The following is a 21426-nucleotide window of genomic DNA, read 5'->3' as shown; positions in this document are numbered from 1 at the left end:
TTCGCTGCGAGCGAAGCGAGGATTGACGTCATATTTTTCTGGTGTTTGATCAAACATTTTGGTGTTTTATGATTTTTTGTTTTATTTGACCAAATGACAAGACATCTTGTCATCGGAGTTGAATGGGTTAACCTTTTTCGACCTCAGCACCCCTTTTGGTCAGGCCTAAACAGTCCAGCACCCCCTACCATTGGCTAACACCTGGTTACTATAAAGATAAAGTAAAGACGTATGTGACCTTCCCCAGCACCCCCTGAAATTGATTTCAGCACCCCAGGTTAACCCATTAAACTCCGATGACAAGATTCTTGTCATTTGGTCAAATAAAAGAAAAAAATCATAAAACACCAAAATGTTTGATCAAACAGCACCAGAAAAATATGACGTCAGTCCTCGCTTCGCGAAGCGAGGACTGACGTCATATTTTTCTGGTGTTTGATCAAACATTTTGGTGTTTTATGATTTTTTGTTTTATTTGACCAAATGACCAGAATCTTGTCATAATATGAGTTTAATGGGTTAAGAAACGCTGGCTTAGGAGGTGGTGTAGCCCAAACTTAAATTCAAATCTATATATGATAATTAGAGATCAAGGATACAGATTATGTTGGAATCTGTACATGAATTTGAGGCTAGGTAGGATAAATGAGAGACCAGGAGACTGGATCCATCAAGTGCTCTTTTCCTGTATACTACAATTTGATAAGTACATCAGCCATATACACATTGACCACCCATGTCAACACTACAAAACCCTTGCACAGCCCTACCTTCACCTCAAACCACTCACTCCTTTCCCAACCCTTTTGACTCCTCTCAACAAATTTCCACCTTTATCATAAATCTGCAGCACACCCCACAATACAGTACTACCTCTCATTAACGGACTAAAAGGGGGGTAACGGTGTCCGTTGATGTGAATAATCTGTTGATTTGGAGTGGTTTTTGGGTGGCATAGTGATTGCATGCACTAAACAACAGCACCAAAAACACAGCAAAAACACCGCAAACACAGCTAATTAATGTCCGTTCATGAGAGACCTCACTGTACTTCTATCCCAACCTTGCCACACATCCCCACAGTACCTCTATGTCAACCTTGCCACATACCCACCGAATCTACAAAAACCCAAAAGAGACCCTTACCCTTTGCCAAACAATTTAAACGTCTTACTACAAAAACTTGAGCTATACACTCCAAACCCACACTGTTATTCCCATCTTACACTGTTACCCTCATAATCCTCCATACATCTTATCATCTACACTTAACAGACTGATCCCTCTAAATCTACTACATACTTGTCCCCCGTTCCCTTGTATAGTGGAACTATATACACACTCTTTCAGCTCTGGTACATTTCTTCTCTTAAACACACATTAAACAACCTCACCAAGCAATTCCACTACAATTAATCTTCCATTCATCATTCCATGTGGTAACCATATAACCAAAGTGTCTCATCTCTTTCAGTGTCTTTGTATCATCTTTTTTTTCTATTGCCCTGTCATTCTCTTCTCCCATCACAGTCCTGTTCTCTTCAACTGCTACACAGCTTCCCTATCCTTCTTTACATCCATCAACTGCTCAAGATATCCTACCCCTATTCCCCTTACTGCCTTCACTTCAATTAGTACTGTATCACTTCACCTATGCCCTTCACCTTCTTCCTACCTGACTCAATCTCCCTTCCTCTTTTCTTTTCCTTCCAGGATTTTTTCTTATCAATAAGATTCTCCATGAAACACCTACCCCACCTTACAGCCACATTCACATCACAATGATGTCACTACACCTAATTCTCAGAAAATCATCACCAAGACCTCTACACTCCATCTTTTTTTAGATTATGATTGCCACATATCATAGACACATTCTAACATGACATCAACATTCCCATAGTTTAGAAATATGCCCCCATATAACCCACTCCCTGCTAGGTAAATCAACATAATGAACATAAAATATATCTCGACAATTGCACAATACTGTCTATAAGGATTTAAGTGCTGGTGAACTGTTAGCAACATATACATGTTCATATAGTAATAAAAATACCCTATAAACAAGCATGAATGCAGTCAACTTTCAGGTGTATGGCAAGCATGTAATACCCTTCCCAACTATTTCATGTACCACTGTGGTAAAGCTTTAAAGAAAACTATCAACTGTTTCATAATTTTTTAATATCAATGTATAAATTTATTTTTTTCAGGCCAAGAATACACTTTAAATTGATACAAAATAAGAGTTCATATTTCCCAGATCTGGGATGAGTTTATTGCACTCAATGCTTCAGCAGCCAAGGATTTTGAAACCTGATCAATATGAACTACTAAGAGCTGCCTCACCATCTCACATGAGGCAAAGAAAGGCACTTATTTTTAAACAGCAGCTTCTATGTATGGCACAATCTGAAGAGCAGTGTACTAATAACAACAGCAGAGAATTAAATGGCTGAAAATTACCTGTACATTCAGCCCTCAATCTAACAGACTTTGGAGGCAACAGATAAAATCTAGTGCATACATACATATACCAAGGAATTTCCCCTTAACAAGGGAGGTAGCCAAAGTCAGACATAAATCCAGTCCCACCCATTTCATTCCCATATATTCCACTCCCATTCACCATCCATATCTCCCTCTTCTTTTGGGCCTTCCTGAATGACATGTCATACCTGCATCTTGCCCACTGCCCTGGGTCAGAGGCAATGCAGCAAGACAAAACACATCCACAGCAAAGCCATTTCATTTAATCGGTGCACCCCCCCCCCCCTCCATCCCCTCATGCAGAAAGAGATGGGGAGAAATCCCTTCAGGCTGCATCAAAATATAATTCACACATACTACCTAACCCCCCTAGCATATTCCCACACCCATTCTTTCCATGCATCACAGCATCATCCATACACAACCATTCTCCAATCACTATCATCTGTGTTCTCCCTTCCTTCCTCAATAGACACCTGTCTTTCTCAATGTCCCTTTGACCCCATCCATCTCATCCTTGGCATAAATTTTTGGGACCTCCAATTATCCAATCATGCTTTATCAAGAACCTATCTTCACAATTTTTGGTAAATCTAAAGATTATAGTATATATATGTTGAACATGTTATATCTATTAAACCATTGCATCCCCTGCTTTGTCCATTAACTGAAGGATGGGTTTATTAATATTAACACTGACCTTGGTATTAGCACCTTCATTTCGCTTTAACCTCTTTCATACGGTGATACCTATGTGTCATAAGCCATGAATGGGATATATGAGAATACCGGCTTTGGCTTCCTGATTATATCTATTTTGTTGCAGCTGACCCTCTTATTCTATGAACAGGTTTGATCTCGTTTCCTGTGACATTATATTTATTGAGGGTGAAAGAGAACAAGTACAGCAGTAACTTTATATTTTGTATTTCGCATATTATGATGCATCATCGTACATCAAGCAACCTGATGTGCGTATGAATGTTTGACTCGTACGAAAGAGGTTAAAGTCTATGCAACCATGTGGCAGCTACATAATTCTCATTAAATCAACATTAATATAAAATGTAACGAGTCACAACAACCATTTCATTATGATTTGATATTATATGTACATACATTCAGTACTAGAGAACTCAAAAGAATATTCATAGGCAACAACATATTTTATCTTTACATTTCTTCCTATTCAAAGTTTTCAAACTTATCATGCTGGTTTTAAAAACCCTTGTATAAAATACAATTTTTTTTATCATACAGTGACTAAAGTTTATTCTCAAAATATAATCTACATTTTGACATATTTTCCTTTGAGATCTCTCAACAGAACTTAATGTAGGACTATGTACTAAATACATCAATATTTCATATAGCACTATGAGCAACCAATCAATCAATAAAGCTGCATATTAAAGGCACATTTTGGTACATTAAAATTTAGGATATATGCCATCTAATGAAATATGGTAAAGAACAGGGTTATAGAATTGTGGGTTTTTTTACTAGTGTTTTAACATTATTAGGTTTACACAAATCCTTAACTGATAAAAAAAAGTCTTGATTATAATACTGCATTCACTGATTACTACATCCAGTGCTGTAGTATCCAACATCACACATATTTTCCTTTATCATTACACCGACTAACACTTCAGCAAACTAAGTTCTGTAGAATCTAACATTCATACGTTGCTCCTCTTCCACATGGCACACTATGCCATTTCCTTAGCCAAGTCATCATCCTCTACTTTAATCTTTAACTCTTCCTCATACCAGGACATTTCAGGATCGTGCTCTTCTATTTTAATCTTGAATTCCAGTTCTTCCATATTCCAAGTCATTTTAGGATAACACATATCTAAATTCTCTGTCATTTCCTCTTTAACCACTCCATGAATATACATGGAATTATCACCCTGTATATTACTTGAACCTGGTATTGTACCACCACAGTTTGACTCTTCGCAATTTTTTTCTTGAATACTCTCTGTAGGAATACCAGAATACTCAAATGTACCATCAGGAGCATTGGGAAATTTATCAGATTTAACTTCATTGTACTTAGGTAAACTATTTGTTTCTGGGTATTCACTGTAAGAATATATATCTGTCTCATCATCAAAGTGCAGCCTAATATGACCCTTCAGGGAAGATGCTCGAGTAAATGTAGAATTGCAATATGCGCATTTATGAGGTTTATCCATTCCCTGTTCGACATTCACATGGGGTGTGGGCGGAAATATATTAGTTTCATCACCTCTGTGTGTCAGCACATGAACCCTCAAAGATGATTTTAGGGAAAATACGGCATGACAAAATTTGCAACTGTAAGTCTTTTGAATACTATGTTTACAAGACTTCTCTGTGGGATGAGTTTGGAAGTGTACTTCCAATGAATATTCTTGAGCAAATGCTGCAGTACAAACTGTACATTTGTATGGTCTGTCTTGTGTGTGTTTCTTGATACGCGGCCCTAAACTCCTTTTGCTAGGAAATACTGCATCACACGGCTGGCTTTTACACGGATTCTCACTTTTGTGTTCCCAATTGTGCTTCTGTAGCAAAGATGAATTAATAGGTTCAGCTTCATATTCCATACTATCACTATAATCCATGTGCAACCTGATGTGTTCTGTTAGTGATACAGGACTTATAAAGGTAGCCTTACATTCCGTACATTTCAATGATGCCTTATGTTGAGCTATGATGTGATTCCTTAAAGATGACCTTTGATTATACGAGGCATCGCATATGTGGCATTTGTGCGGTTTTTCGCCCGTGTGGAGGAGAATGTGATTTACCAGATTACTTTTCTGGGTAAATGTGCCTCCACAGTCGGCACACACGTACGGCTTTTCGCCAGTATGCCTTCTAATGTGAATCTTGAGAGAATGCGCGTCACTAAAGGCCGCAGTACACTGATCACATTTGTGAGGCCGCTCTCCTTTGTGCCTTCTTATGTGTCTCTTCTGAGAAGAGGAACTTGAGAATGAAGCGTCACACAACGAACAGAGGTATGGCTTTTCACCCGTGTGCGTCCTCATATGCTTTGTCAACGTCGCTCTTTGAGCGAATGCCGTATCGCAAAAAGAACAACTGTACGGTTTTTCTCCAGTGTGTATACGTAAATGCTTCTTCAACGTACAAGAACTCGCAAAAGCATCATCACAAAACGTACATTTGTGGGGCCTTTCGCCCGTGTGGGTCAGTAAGTGCTTTTTCAAGACGTATTTATCTACACAGGTGATTTTACAAACTGGGCATTTCTGTGGTTTCACACAAAGACGCTTTCTCCAGTTAACGTTTGGAGCACAAAAAGTCAATTTCCTTTTCCTACCTTTTTTACATTCAGTGGTCATAACTTTGTTATCTTCTGCTGGATTTCTGATAACTTGATTTAGGTTATTTTCATCACTTGAAGATGCAGCCATAGTGATGAATCACCTTCAAGTCTGAAATGAAATGTCAGTGATAGAATATTGAGATAACTTTATTCTTATAAGTTTTGCTTTAATAAACACCTCATAATTATTCTAATTTCTGATAATTGGCCAACAGAAAGTCTAATAACTGTCTTCAAGCAATTCTTTAGAACCACCTTTAATCATGCCTCTACAGCATGCTTAACCACTTTGGTATGATGACGCCTATGTAGGCATCATGAGGTGCAAGTGGATACACAGGGATGCTGCATCGGCATCTTGATTACCGGTATATATATTTTTTGTTGTTGTACACGAGTTACCCCTAGATTCTGTGAACTGGTTTGATCATGTTTTCTGTGTTTATTATTACCCAGAGTAAAAGAGAATGAGTAATACAACATATTTAATAATACAAATAGTGTGATGCAAATTACATATGGCAGCCAATGCTGCGCACAAAAATTTGAGTCATGCTGAAGTGGTTAACGATCAACAAGATGATTTTTCTTTTTACAAACTTTAGAGAAATGAAGCAACGAGAGCAACAATAGGATTCAGCAAAACCACCATAACTGGACACCTTTATACAGAAACCAAAATACTCCACACAGAACACTACATGAAAATGACAGGAACACAATTCTATGTCAGAACCCTTAACACTACAGCCATAACACTACACATTGACCTCTCATTGATGGACTAAAAGGGGGGTAACGGTGTCTGTTGATGTGAATAATCCATTGATTTGGAGTGGTTTTTGGGGGGCCACAGTGATTGCACAGCACTAAACAACAGCACCAAAAACACAGCGAAAACACAGCTAATTAACAAGTGTTAATGAGAGGTCAATCTGTACATCTCACAAACATCACCAACAGCATACTACTCAAACATTATAAGAACACCTACCATTTGCACCACTCTAAGCATTCACATCACCAGGTATGTGAGTGGGATCTGAAAATAGCAGAAGGAGAGCGGTGAGAGAGTGTGGGAAGAGTGGGATCCTTCCTCCCATAGAAGAGAGCTTTTGCATTTCTTAGCTTCAAATAGTGCAATCTGGAGCGTACTGCACAGAATATGAATCCAAAACAGCACACACAATTACTGTGAGAAACAGTTACAAGTCTATACATGTTATTATTTCTTTTATATACATCAAAGGTGTTCCCTCATGCAGATTCATTAGAAAAGATTAAATAAATAATAAATAAATGATAATAATAATAATGCCAGACCAGGAGAAAGCATTTGTAAATATATGGAATTTCATGGAAATGTGGAAATTTCACAAGCTTTCATTCAGGGTTGCAGAGTCGGAGTCAGAGGGAGTCGGAGGTTTTAGCTGGGAGTCGGAGTCAGAGTCGGAGTCGGATTTCTAAGAATACTAGGAGTCGGAGTCGGAATTCTTTATCCGACTCCGACTCCTTAAGTCCAATAAAATTATTTTTTTAACATGGTTTCCCTGTTTGGTTTTACCAGTTGCACAATTTAGCAGTTTTTGTATGGTTTTGCTTTTATTTTTGGAGGCAATAGTGAGTGTGTGCAGTGTATATGTACACTAAGTGGTCTCTCCAGATGGAAACAAAAAACAATCCATCAATAATAAAAAAAAGAAAAATACACAATACAGTCGAACCTCGAAAGCCCGGACTAATTGGGGGTAAGGGCGGTCCGGTCATGCCAAAAGTCCGATCATCGAAAATGTCGCCCTAACACCCATAGATTTTCGTAGCGGTATACGTATACATGACTTTGACAAAATGTTGGTTCTATTTTTTTTTTGTTCTTGAATGTATATAAGGCTCCCATGCCCTAACATATTCAGTAAAATTTAAAAATTATTTTTTTATGTTATTATTGCTAAAAGAAAGCTGAAACTTTAGTGTGGAAATTTTTTCTACACTGTATAAACGTATCTTTTGGGGTATGATATTTTATAAGTAACACAATTACCAATAAAAGTCATATTTTGAAGTACCATTTATTATTTGATAACTAGTTCTATGATTTTTAAACAAAAGTTTGAGTTTTTGAATGTCCAGCCCGCTATGTAGAAAAAATTTTCCTCATGTCCTTGTGCAGTTGCCACATGCCGCTATTTTACTACGTTTTGGTACAAAATTCTATGAAACGGCAGCCCTGGTGCTAAAAGAAAGCTGAAACTTTAGCGTAGAATTTTTTCTACACCGTAAAAACGTATCTTTTGGAGTATAATATTTTATAAGTAAAACAATTACCAATGAGTCATATTTTGATGTACCATTTATTATTTGGTAACTAGTTCTATGATTAAAAAAAAAAAAAATTGAGTTTTTGAATGTTTTAACAGCCTGCTGATATGTAGAAAAAATTTCCTTATGTCCTTGTGGAGTTGCCACATGCCGCCATTTTATTGCGTTTTGGTACAAAATTCTACAAAACGGTAGCCCTGGTGGCGGCTTGACTGGGCCGGGCTTGAGTACACGTGTACGACCGTCGCTGCCACCTACCAGACAAATAGGGAACTTTGCTTGAAAAGTCCGCCCTTTGTTCATTTCGACTGGTCATACGAGGGTCCGGGCATTCCGGGTCCGGGCTTTCGAGGTTCGACTGTACTGACAAGCTATCGTTGTCAGTCAGGGTAAAAGTGTCTGTGGTCATGTATTTGTAGTTGTTTCCTGTAGAGTGATACTATATATATACTGTATATATATATATATATATATATATCATATTTTGTACTATACTGCAATGCTTCTACTTCAACATAAATAAACATCAATTCGTGCTGCCACCGTGCGACAGCATTGTGTACTACTAGTACTAACTAATGCAAACAAGCAACAGCTGCAGATTCTGCCTGAAGCAGTGTCTCCCAGTGAATCTTCTTTTCCTTCATTTTCAGTAGTTTTATCACCTTTTCCTTTAATAGAAGTTTGCTAGATTATGATAAAGCTATATCAGAATAAGAAAATCATACATCCATCAAATAAATTTAGTGGTTTGAAATATATGAAATAGAAACAGGTTACTGATCATGGTTACTAGTGAATACGATAGGCCTACAAGTGAATTAATGAAAAATAGAAATCAGAGTAAAGAAAATGACGAACCATTTTAATCTAAAATAAAAATGATTATGTTATAAAGACAATTGCAAATTAGGCCTAAGTGTACCAGATATTTATGCATTAACCCATAACCATAATTCTATCTATCTATATACAAAAGGCTTTTTCCCCCTTATCAGGGAGGTAGCCAAGTCAAAAGGCATAAGCAGTAGGTCTCATTATTCCAAGTTTAAAAAGAAAAAAAAAAATTATATGTTTTGTGTTGAGAAAATTTAATAACCATCCAGTATAGAATAGGTTTATAGCTAGTTACTGGATATATACCATTTATAGAAGTTTCCAGAATGTAGTTTGTATCAATGTTTCATTCATTCTATACTATGGGAGTTATAGCCAGTGGAATGTATTTCTATTTTCAATAAATATTCAACAAATATAATTATCAATTCAAATTCCTGAATAATTTGTCAATTGTCAAGTGACAGATGATTTTTATCTTTAAATAATTTAAACTAGCTACTTTACGTTTGTTGACCGTCTCATTAATTCAAATTATGTTAACATGTACTAGGTAGGGCACCCTCCCATTAACCTTTCCTCATCATGATTTGTCACATTTTTCCCTAATATTGTGATAGAAGGTTTATGAGAATGGACAAATGAAATAACAGATGATTTTTTTTTTGGGGGGGGTGAGGGGAGGGGCACAAAGGAAAAAGAAAATATATAGCTTGAAGTGGCAACTCTGCCATGACAGATTTGAAAGAGCTCATAAGCTGGTAGATTATCATGAGCATAAATAATACCATTATATATCTAATATATATATATGTTTATATAAATATACGTGTTTGTGTACATATATATATATAAAGTTGGGTGTGTGTATATATGAGTATATCTATCATCTACCGCATTTTTCGGCGTATAGTGCACGACTTTTTTCTGTTGGAAGGGCCTAAAAATGGAGGGTGCACGTTATCCGGTAGTGCGCATTATCTACGGCCTACAATAAAAATTCTGCGGCTGTGTGTGTAATTTTTTTCACAACAACGTGACGATGTTGGCCGTCACAAAGTCGGGAGGCACACTTCTCCGTGACGTTTTGTGAGGACAAGAAGAACAGCCATGGTGACATGAAAGAATACGCCAGCATGGGCTACCGTATATAAATATTTGGTATAGGTAGGTATCTATCGAATCTTATTTTTCATGTTTAAATAGGCCTAAACACCATGAAACATGATCAATATTCATGATATTTGCCCATGTTCATAGCATCCTAGTTTGAATTTTTATGTTGGCTTTGTTGCTTCACTTTAGGTATGGTACAACTTCCGTTGCGGCCGTTCATAAACTCATGTCAAACACCTGACTACAACACCCTCTTTCAGGAGTTATATTAACTAAATGTCACCTCGATGAGAGACTGTCCTATTTCACCACTGTCATTGCAGGTTCAAAGCTAAAACGAAACAGTCTGTGGTTTGTTTCAGTATTAAATAAAAAATGGTAAAAGACGAATTATTTCCTCAAGATATAAAATGAACATTTTCTGTAAAAATCCCAAAATTTTTCTGTATATTTTACTTTCAATAAACTTTTTTTAGATCATATTTCCTACAAACTATTTAAGCTACAAAGTAATAAGGGACCAACGCACAACATGAGTTATCTACCGGTACATGTAGTTCCGACTTTTTCTTAGTTGTGTCCTGATTGATGCCTAAACTGACACTTAATTTAGTGACAAATTAACAGATTTCCCAGCGGTGGCTCTAGCCAATGAAAAATACTTCTCCATGTAACCTCGTTCACATAATATAAATACCGAGGTAAAACTGCATTATAGACAAATGCGATCGGGCATGCGCATTATACGTCAGTGCGCGCTATCTGTGTACTGAGATAACGAAGTGCATGGGTGCGCATTATAACCCGATGCACATTTTAAGCCGGAAAATACGGTAAGTGAATGTTTCATGTAAAAAATAATATATATGAATAGGTGTGGGAGGCTGGTATATGAATCTGCAGAATAGATTAACACATAGGGGTCAAGGAGTTAAGGAGTCGAGAGTCAGAGTCCGAGTCGGCATCCTAGGAATTCTAGGAGTCGGAGTTGAAGTTGGACCTTATACCATCCGACTCCGCAACCCTGCTTGCATCACTAAACTTGCCATTCAAGACAGACAAACAAATGCAATACCTCACCAACAACCCACACAGGCACCCCAGATAAAGAAGAAGATGAAAAAAAATTATCTAGTAGGATAAGACTGCTCATGACATCATCTAGTATTGAAACAGCATTGACACAGAATTCAAACTACTCTAGAAGCAGCCACCACACAGAGGACCCAAAATACCTCATACTACAAAGCATCACACTAACAATATCTAGACAGCACATCTTCCCCAAGTAACTTGCGGACTCGCCCGGGGGCTGTTCCTGCCTACCTGAAATCTGTGGGTCTTCTACAAGAGAAACCAGGGTCACAAATCAATTGATCAATTAATTTCTATACATATAATAATAATAATAATAATAATAATAATAATAATAATAATAATAATAATAATAATAATAATAATAATAATAATAATAATAATAATAATGAAAAAAAAAAAAAAAACTCTATGGAACCTAACCTAACCACACAGTCATGATTATGATTGGCCTATGTTTGGAATGTTACTGTACTTGTCAAGAAGACCTGCTTTTAGCTTCCCTTTTTTTTTTTTATTGATTTCAGACAAGAAAAACAGATATCGCTCCGGGGTTTCAGTGGTGGGTACCCACAAGTGGTCCCGAGGTGGATATACATATACCAAAAGCTTTTACCACCCTTTACAAGGGGGTAGCCAAAAAACAAAGGCATAAAATCCACTCCCACCCATTCCATCCCCACATACTCCACCCCCTCCCTCTTATCTTGGCTCCTCCTTGATGACAGGTCATCCCTGCATCTCGCCCACTGCCCTGGGTCAGAAGTAGTGTTGCAAGACAGCACATCCACAGTAAGGTCACTTCATTAAATCAGCGACATCAGCAACCCTCTATGTACCCTCATGCAGGAAAAGAGAAGACGGGGAGAAATCCCTTCAGGCTGTGTCAAATTTTCTTTTTACACATACTCCCTCACCCCCGATCTCCCACCCCCTCCTTTCCATGAATCAAACCAACATCCATACACAACCATTCTCCATTCACCCTTAGTTTCTGTCTTCTCCCATCTTTCCTCAACAGACATTCCCCTCTTACCCCATCCATCTTTTTACCCATCTTCTTAATCCGTCAATATCCTCACTCTCTTTAGGTGAGCACTGAGGGGTTGACATTCCATTTTGGAACTAAGTCTAAGATACCTGACAATTTTAATATTTTCCCTATAGATCTTCACATGCCAATAGAGAGAAAGAGAGAGAGATATGTCAAACTGCAACTGCTCCTCTCATCCTCTTTCTAAATGGCAATATAAAATCTGACCCATATTAATACAATGTAGGCAGCAACACAATTTTCAAGAGAAAGTATAGCTAAGGAAGTGCACACCTATGCAATATATCAGTACATAAGTAAATATTAATTTGGTATATTTTAGTACATCAACATAATACCTGTTTTTCTTTGTGAAAATCAATAACGAAAAAATTTGCCAAAAGCAATACATTAGCTACAACTTGGATGTTGGCGAGCTTCCAGATGTCATGTCTATTTTTGTTTGTTGTTGAAGACAAACTAACGGAATTCTAATAAACTGGCCTAGGCTAGTTTGAAGACCTCTAGGGATGGTAAATGCATACCCCATATGAGGTTGGGTAGGTTAGGTTTGGTTAGGTTGGACTAGATCAATTTATCAGACTTCCGTTACTTTGTCTTTGATATTAATACACTGCTTAAATACTTTTGTATATTTACCCAGGAGAAAGTAAAGGCCCAGGAAAGTTGGCAGCTACTGTGACGTGGCAAATTTTCTGTCAGTGAAACTGCAATGCATCATTGTATTCTGACAACAGAGATATTCAGTTAACCCTTTGAGAACATAACAATATTCATATTCTTATTTAAACAAATCAGAAACACCTAGAAAATCCAATCACTCTACTAAAATGAAGAAAATAAAGTCAAAAGCATTTGGGGTAAGACTTCCCCCATTTCACACCATAAAACTCCCTTTGGTTAGTATCACCCCCCCTCCCCCCCCAGCTCGTCTCTAAAACTCAATTGTGGCAAGGTTTCCACAATTGTTACCTCTGTGTGTCTTACAACAATATGCACGGGGTATATTTACTTGATAAACAAAGCTACGATGTAAATTTTTGTGCAAAAAAGTTACCTTAGATCGTAAAATCTGTTCTTTCGTCTTTTTTTGACAGTATACTTAGTTTCCACCAGCATGTACATAGGGTGGGGTTCCCAGCTAACGTTGATTCATTTCGTCAGCAAACTATGATAATACAGACACACAGACACAGACCAAAACAAAGCTACTGACAAATCGTGATAGCTTCGTATACGATAATATCATAATACAAGTAATAATGATAAAAAGTTTCACGTTTACCATTAAGACACATTAATGTAATAAATGTCTAAATTTCAGACATCTAGATATAAATGCACATCTTAAACAATATAATGCCGTGCGGTATATGTTTAATATTTTTGGTTAATTCTGAACATTTTATTTAGAATTAAACAAGGTAATAGTATGAACAAATTTAAAATTATCAACTCGTGTTTTGTAAATATAGCTACAATTGTATGCTTAAATTAAATTGCAATATCTCGTAGTTGGGTATACAGCATTCATTATTTATGTCCTGGGGTACAGTGCCAATTTTATAGGCGCCGGAGCTATTGAATTTTACAACATGTAATAGTATTAAGTTATTAGTAATGTAATACTAGTGTTTCCCGCCGCCATCAACCAGCACCCACAAGCATTATCATGCTCTCTCCCTTGTAGGCCATGGGCCAAATCTGTGCGATCATTTAGAAAAAAGAAAAAGAAAAAGAAAAAGATATATGTATATATATATATATATATATATATATATATATATATATATATATATATATATATATATATATATACACGTTTCAATTTTCGCGAGACAGATTTAATTCTTATGGGTATTTTCACTTGCACGTTAATTAATCACAGCTACTTACATTTACTATTGAAAGTTTTAATTCATACAGTAGCCGCTAGGTGTCTACGGCTCGCGTATCTTCAGTTTTCCTTCAACAATAACACAGATCTGGCCACTACAAGATGAGGCAATGTATTAATATCCTGTTTAAACTTGACAGTCTATCCTTATCTATTACAAAAAATTACAAGAATTCCCCTCCCCCCCAACTCAAATACACTCGTTAGTTTTAATCTCTGCCACTAGGGGCAGGGATGCCGTGTAGAATGGGAGTGTTGCCATACCGGGTCATACATTTTTCTCGGGTGTGTGCAGACTTTCATAGCAAGATATACTTGTCAAACTTTGACAAAATGTTGGTTCTAGGTGGGGGTTTTTTATTCTTGAATGTATATAAGAACCCCATGCCCTAACATATTCAGCAACATATAATTTTTTTTTATATTATTATCGCAAAAAGAAAGCTGAAACTTGAACGTAGAATTTTTTTTCTACACCGTAAAAACTCTTTGGGGGTACAATCTACTTACTATAAAGCGCGGAGTTTTCTCAAATTGTCAGTTTTCAGAAAACCATAGTGAGCTTGAGCGAAAACGGAAAGGGGTCCGGCGTTTTTGGGCCACGTCACGTTGTACCCATTAAACTCCGATGACAAGATGTCTTGTCATTTGGTCAAATAAAACAAAAAATCATAAAACACCAAAATGTTTGATCAAACACCAGAAAAATATGACGTCAGTCCTCCTCGCTTCGCTCGCCGCGAGCGAAGCGAGGAGGACTGACGTCATATTTTTCTGGTGTTTGATCAAACATTTTGTTGTTTTATTATGATTTTTTGTTTTATTTGACCAAATGACAAGACATCTTGTCATCGGAGTTTAATGGGTTAAGATAGTGGTCGTGTTTTTTTTTTTTTTTTTTATTATTATTTTTTTTTTTTTTTTTTTTTTTTTTATCTTAGGCACCATGCCCGCCAGGGAACCCGACGCTAACAAGAAAAGGCGTCTTCGCCACTTTTGGAAATGGATTACGGTTAACCGGAAAAAATAAAAAACAGAGCTGCAGAATGACAAGAACCTGCATGCCCAGTTACGTAACGAACTCACAAAAGCTTTCCCGGATCTGTACAGAGACGTTAAAACCTTCCGAGCCAAAGCATCTGTTCGAGAATTCCAACGAAAAGTGCTTAAATTCAACGAGACGCTACGAGAAGTTGAAGATTTCGAGTATTCCGACGAAATGTTGGACAATTTTGAACTTTTTGACGGAGAAATTGAAGACAGCGTTTCTGAAAATTTCTCGAAACATTATTTCGTCGGGTAAAAAGACTTTGTGAAATCGGGCGGAAAACCCGACCACAAAACATATCAAATGTATTAGGCCTTCAAAACGTTCAACCAGGCAAAACGAAGAAACAAATGCGCCACCAGGAAAGCTATGAAAGACTCCCGTGACCAAAGGAGACTGAATAAAATCCGTCAAGACGATGAAAAGGCGAAGCGCAGCGAGCGGCGCCCGCAGGCTAAGCACCCATGGCGGAGCCACGGCCGGCGTCAGCCGGGTGCTTGTATATCATAATTAACATAATTACCAATAAAAATCATATTTTGATGTACCATTTATTATTTGATAAATAGTTTAATGTTTTTTTAAACAGCTTGAGCTTTTTAATGTTTTGAACAGCCTACTGATACGTAGAAAAAAATTCCTCTTGTCCTCGTGCAGTTACCACATGCCGCTATTTTTCTATGTTTTTGGTACAAATTTCTACGAAACGGCAACCCTGACTAGGGGTTCAATTTGCCTTAGCCTAGTCAGAGAAATCCAGGAAATGAGGAAATTTTATATACAGGAGTGATTAAATTGTGTGATTTTATTTCTATATTTTTCTACTTTGTGCATAGGAATTCTACATTCAAATATTATACGATTTTCTAGTCTCCACTAGGTCAATTAAGAACGAGATAAGTCAAAATTAGGAAGTTAAAAAAAAAATCTTATTCAGACTATCATGTGTTATCTATCAATTGAGCCTACAATCATACTATTTAAATACATATCTTTCAGTTGCTTAGTGAAGTCTAATAATCTATTAGAAATATACCGAAATTATAATTTTTAACCATCCCGCGGTGTATGCTAAATTCACTTGCCCGTCGAGTTGGAACAGGTCCGTTACTGTGTGTTGAAAGGGGTACGAGTGCGGGAGTGTAAGATCGAGGGACCCAGCTGCTTGCAAGGGTGAGTGAGCGTTGGAAACAACACAGACGTTTTCTGTCATGTTGCAAATCACCTTCCATTCCGGACCAATACACAGCCTCCCTTGCCCTACTCAACATTCCATCCAAGCCTTCATGCCCTGCGTTGAGATTTACCGCCTTTGATTGTCTAAGCGCAGCAGATACCATCAGGCGGACTGACCCCTGTTTACACCTATACAGTACATCATCAGGCCTTGTGATATTGCCAGCCTGTCCCTTATCCAGTAGAACTAGCGGTGAGAGCAGGGTCCCCGAGAGGAGCAAAATGTGCTGGTGCGAGACTGGTCTGGCCACGGCTAGTGTAGGACCCCTGAGGGGTGTGTGGGGGTGGGGGGCTGATGTTGCTTGTCGCAGATAAGAAATCGTGTATGTTGGCTGTCGCTAAAATATTTGGCACATGGAAATCCCTATCAGCTTCAAAGCAACAATAAAAAATCATGCATAATTGCCCATTTCAATTGTCAATTTTGATATTCATGGGCCCCTAGACTCTTATGGACCCTAGTGAGAGTGCCAGTCTCCTGCTGTTACCTTGGCAACGAGCAGTTGATAGTCTACTTCTCGGTAGCTGCTTGCACCACAGATGTACTGTCTAGAAGTATGTGGTCATCACTGTTGAGTGCATCCGCCATAGCACCCTGCTCTTCATCATCCGGCGCACAGAGGGCTGGGAAGAAAGGCAGGAAGTCTGTTGCGGAGTTGCGTTTCCCCTGGATATAATTTGACTTGAAATCTATACTACAGTATTAAGCTTGCGATGTCTTTAATTAAACTTTCTGTCCCCCAAGAGCTTCACCAGCAGGGTGGGTGGGGGTTGGGGGGTCTGTGGTGATGACGAGATTAGGGCAACCGAGCAGGAAAAGGCGGTTGAGGTGACGGCTGCCACACAGCGCCTGACGCCAGCCACTACAAGAGTGCGTTTTTCAGGGGCCAGTAACAATGTTGCTGCACAACTACGAAGCCAAATGCCCACTTTGCTCCAATCTGTCACCATAACAGTAGGCCTGTCCATGTCGTAGAATGTGAGGCCCTCAATGGTGACCTTGCAAATCACATCCTTTGTTTGCCCAAACTTCTCCTGGAGGTTCTCGTCCCAGCAGACCCTCTTTCTTTGTGGTTTTCTTAGTATCTCCCTGAAGGGTCCCATAATCGGCGCAGTGGCGAGAAAGGGTGCCAGATGGTTGACAAACCCGTGCCAGGAGTGGTTATCAGTTAGGAATGGTTTGGTGGGCATGCCAAAGTTCCTAATGGCTGCCAACCTTTCTTCTGTAGGCTTGAAAGCGTCCCAGCTTAAATGAAACCCACAAAGTCCACTTGATTCCTGCAAAACTTGAACTTTATTGGCTTGAGCGTCAATCCTTTCCTGGCACATGTCACCAAAAAATCGTTTGTGTACCAGAATGTATCCTCCACATCGGCATCGAACAGTAGAGTGTAATCCACACACTTAGATTTTCTCGGGATCCTCGCGATGGCATCGTCAGACCCTCTGGCATGATCATCTGGAGGAGCACATTGGCCCATGGGAGTTCTACGATACCAATACCTACCCCAAGAGGTAATGAAGGTCGTAAGCCTCCTGATGGCATCCTGCAACTCCACCTGGTGGAAGTTCCAGTGTGCGTCTGCTGTGTTTTTGTAAATGTGACGTGAGATGCCAGAGATGTTGTTAAATGGTATAGGGATGTGGTGGGTTTCTCTTGTGCAGACAGCATTGAGCGTCTGGTAGTCAATGGTGCGTCTTGGCTGGCATTTTTTTCAATCACCACCATCCTTGCACACCACTCCCTTGCCTCACCTAATGGCTCTAAAATCCCCTTCATAACACCCTCACCCATCTGTTTTTTAACTTCTACCTCCCAATAACTTAGCACAGAAGCTGGTGTATGGCAGGCGTAGGGCTTGGTGTCCGGGAATAGATGGATGACATGTGATTGGCCTGTTTTTACTGGTAGAAGGCTTTTGTCAGTGTTGAATGTGAACCCACACAAGTGACGAAGAAGTTAGGCCTTTAGCTGCGGCACCTATTCTTCTAGTGGGGAGAGCGGGACTGTAGTTGTCGGTGGCAGTGGTCAGCAAACTATGGAGCAGTGTTGTCAACATCAGCGACAGTCGATGCTACAACTGGAGTATGGTAAGGGAAGTCAGCATGCACAAGGCCAGATGAAAGGTTATAACAAGGGTGATGCAAACAAGTTCATCATATTAAAACAACAGGGCAGGACTCGCAGTAATGGGTATAAACTGGACAAATTTAGGGTTAAAAAGGAAATAGGCAAGAATTGGTTTACTAATAGGGTGGTCGACGAATGGAATAAACTTAGTAACCATATAGTAAGCGCTAGATGGGGATGGCAGGTGGTGATGGATACGGAGCTGCCTAGTGTAGGCCTTATGGTCTCTTGCAGTCTCCTTTATTCTTATGTTCTTATGTCCTTAAGGCCCAGATTTTTGCATGTCTGTATTGATAAATAGGAACGAGTAGCAGTTTCCACGACACATTTCATGCGTCGTGGACTTGCTACCATACTGCATGTGAATGAACCCATGGGCTTAAGGCCACATCCCGCAATATTCCTCGGCGCATTGACGATATCGTCTTAATGGCGAGCATGTCAAGCAGTCTTGGTTCAATCACACACACTTGGGCACCACCTGGATTCTGAACCGACTTCCTCCTGTTACTTGCGTCGCTGACGGTCACTCATATAGATGGCAAACTCTGTGCTTTCCCTGTGAAGGTGATTACCATACCCGAGGCTTCCATTTCCTTGGTCACTGCCGCCTGCTTACTCCTCCTACTACACATTTTGTGAACATGTCCCCTCTTACCGCAGTTGTGGCACGCCAGCATCCCCGCAGGGTACAAACCTCTCCCAGGTTTGTGCTTTAGCCCACAATTACCACAGTGGGGTTTGTGATGCGGCCGGTGGGCGACCGCGGCCTGAGGCGGGACTTACCCTGTAGTGTGTTTAGTAGCGGAGACACTACAACCATCTACGCCATGGTTTTCCGCCCAATACCAAAACGGGCGGCGTCCTTGCGAGCCACTTCGAATACTACACAAAACTTGCGCAGCGAGTCCACATCACTGAAAGTTTCACACTTACGGAACACCTCTTTCATCTCTACACTAGCTAGATCACTCACAGGCTTATGCAGCAGTACATACTCAGACAAACTACCATTACAATGGAGGCACTTGACCTCACACTCCGCCGTACACTGGTCTGACCGGGTGAAGTACTCACATATGGATTCACTGTGTTCCTGGTTGGCAGTGAAGACTTCACTCCAGTCAACTGCTTGGTTGGTCTCCTGGAGAGCAATACGACCAATGGCGTCTAAGGCCTCTCCCGTGGCCAGCGCTTGCCAGCCCCTTACAATGAACCGAACGTTTAGGGGAAGCTGTAGAACAGGAGTGCAATAGAGGTGGATGTGTAGGACAGCCTCCGCCGGTGTCCAACCGTTCAGGTTTAGCCAGTATTCCATCGAGCACCTCCATGACCGGAGTGTTGTCGAGGAAATTTCCTTGTCACACTTTTTTCCGGATCTGACGACCGAGGGGCTGATGGGTGAGGGCTTGGTCGCACCACCAGCTGCCGCCACAGAGTAGATATGGCCTCAGTCTGTGCCAAGACCAGCTTGCTCAAGTAGTGTCTGTGACGACCGACTGTTAGACCTGGGAGTCTTGTTTGGTACTCGTGGGTGACGTCTAGTCAAGATGAGAAACGTAGGCCCTCCACTCACTGCGCTATGTACGAGTTGAATGAAACACGACCGTATGCTTTCTGAGTTTACTGGGTCCTGGGGTTCAACTGGATTATGGATTAGCAAGGTAAGACCACCCGCTCACGCGAGATCGGTTTTTGTGGGAGGGGAAGAAGGTCTGTAAGAAAATGAAAAGATAGTAGTGTATAAAAGAGGGCTATTGCCAGCGCGCTTTTTCGTGAGCGATTAGGGGCGGTTGGTGGTCGTGGCTCAGGAGAAATGGGCAGGGAACTTGGACGGCGGCGCCGACGCCTGGGATTAGAATCACCAAAAGTTGAGAAAATGGTAGGAGGCGTAGTAGTAGAGAAAGGTGGAAAAACGGAAAAATCTTTAGTGGGAGGTAAACTGAAATGAGAAGATGTAGTATAAGAGAAAGTTAGAAAGGAAGCGAATTTTAGTCGAAGAAAAAGTACGTGTAGATGTTTGTGCGTGGGGCGTGGCTATGTTCGTGAGAGGTGTGTGTATGTATCTTACGGGAAGTGAGTAGAGTTCACTTCCCGCGTGTAGAGAGCGCGTTCCTGATTAGCCCCAGGTTGGGCATGAGCGTTCCTGTTTAACCCCAGGGATCAACTGCCCAAAGGTGGTTACCGCTTGCGCAAGTTCGGCTCGTCCGGCCCAACATATTGTACACCTGTGCGTGGTCAGTTTGGCTAGCCTAACATACTATACCTTTTGATATTTGTAAAATATGCAATGTGTTTTTCCAAGGGAATCCTCAGAAAAAGGTAGCAAACCAGGTGGCCTAAACAAAATTATTCGGCATGGTGAGAATATTATTTTTCCATCGCCTATATTTCTATCGAATATTTTTTTATTCACTCATACCAAGCTATAACAAATGCTTTATCTACATATCTACATATGGTAGGATATCGTCGAAGAACCACCTTTGAAACGAGAAAAGAAAACTAAAAACATCTCATGGAAAAATATCTATTTGGATTTACAGATATGAACACGTTCACTACGTTTTACGGACAGAAAAATACGTATGAAATCAATATATAAAGGAAAAGGAAATAAAGATAAGTTGAACTTGCATAAATCAATATCAAGTTAATCACGTTTGTCAGAATTATGGAAACAATAGAGGACCAAAGGTAATGACCAAATGAGGACACAGAAATATCGTTCAGCATATAAGCATTCATTCATAAGAACATAAGAATGAAGGAGACTGCAAGAGACCATAAGGCCCACACTAGGTAGCTCCGTATCCATCACCACCTGTCATCCCCATCCATAAAGTTGTCTAATCGT

The 21426-nt window shown here is 39.6% G+C and overlaps 1 protein-coding gene across 5 annotated transcripts; it reads right to left on the bottom strand.

Moving 5' to 3' along the window:
* Positions 1-2202: 2202 nt before the first annotated feature.
* LOC143031208 (uncharacterized) lies at positions 2203-13499 on the bottom strand. 5 transcript variants are annotated; one of them, XM_076194769.1, is made up of 5 exons: positions 13315-13499; positions 12897-12984; positions 8732-8826; positions 6831-6878; positions 2203-5945 (listed from the first exon to the last, which is right to left on the bottom strand). In XM_076194769.1, the coding sequence occupies exon 5, from the start codon at positions 5922-5924 to the stop codon at positions 4206-4208; it is 1719 nt and encodes a 572-aa protein (XP_076050884.1). In that variant the 5' UTR covers positions 5925-5945; positions 6831-6878; positions 8732-8826; positions 12897-12984; positions 13315-13499; the 3' UTR covers positions 2203-4205. The 5 variants fall into 5 exon arrangements, with proteins under 5 accessions (XP_076050884.1, XP_076050882.1, XP_076050885.1 ...); XM_076194767.1 differs by lacking the exon at positions 8732-8826; XM_076194770.1 differs by lacking the exon at positions 8732-8826 and having other exon boundaries at positions 12897-12964.
* Positions 13500-21426: the final 7927 nt, after the last annotated feature.

The sequence above is a fragment of the Oratosquilla oratoria genome, chromosome 12 (genome assembly GCF_046742065.1).
Source record: "Oratosquilla oratoria isolate Oo_2021 chromosome 12, ASM4674206v1, whole genome shotgun sequence".
NCBI lineage: Eukaryota > Metazoa > Arthropoda > Malacostraca > Stomatopoda > Squillidae > Oratosquilla > Oratosquilla oratoria.
This window is presented reverse-complemented; position numbering and strand designations above follow the sequence as displayed.

What these genes read in the sequence shown, in the direction of transcription:
- LOC143031208 (XM_076194769.1), bottom strand. Translation starts at nt 5,924, where the DNA reads ATGGCTGCATCTTCAAGTGATGAAAATAACCTAAATCAAGTTATCAGA.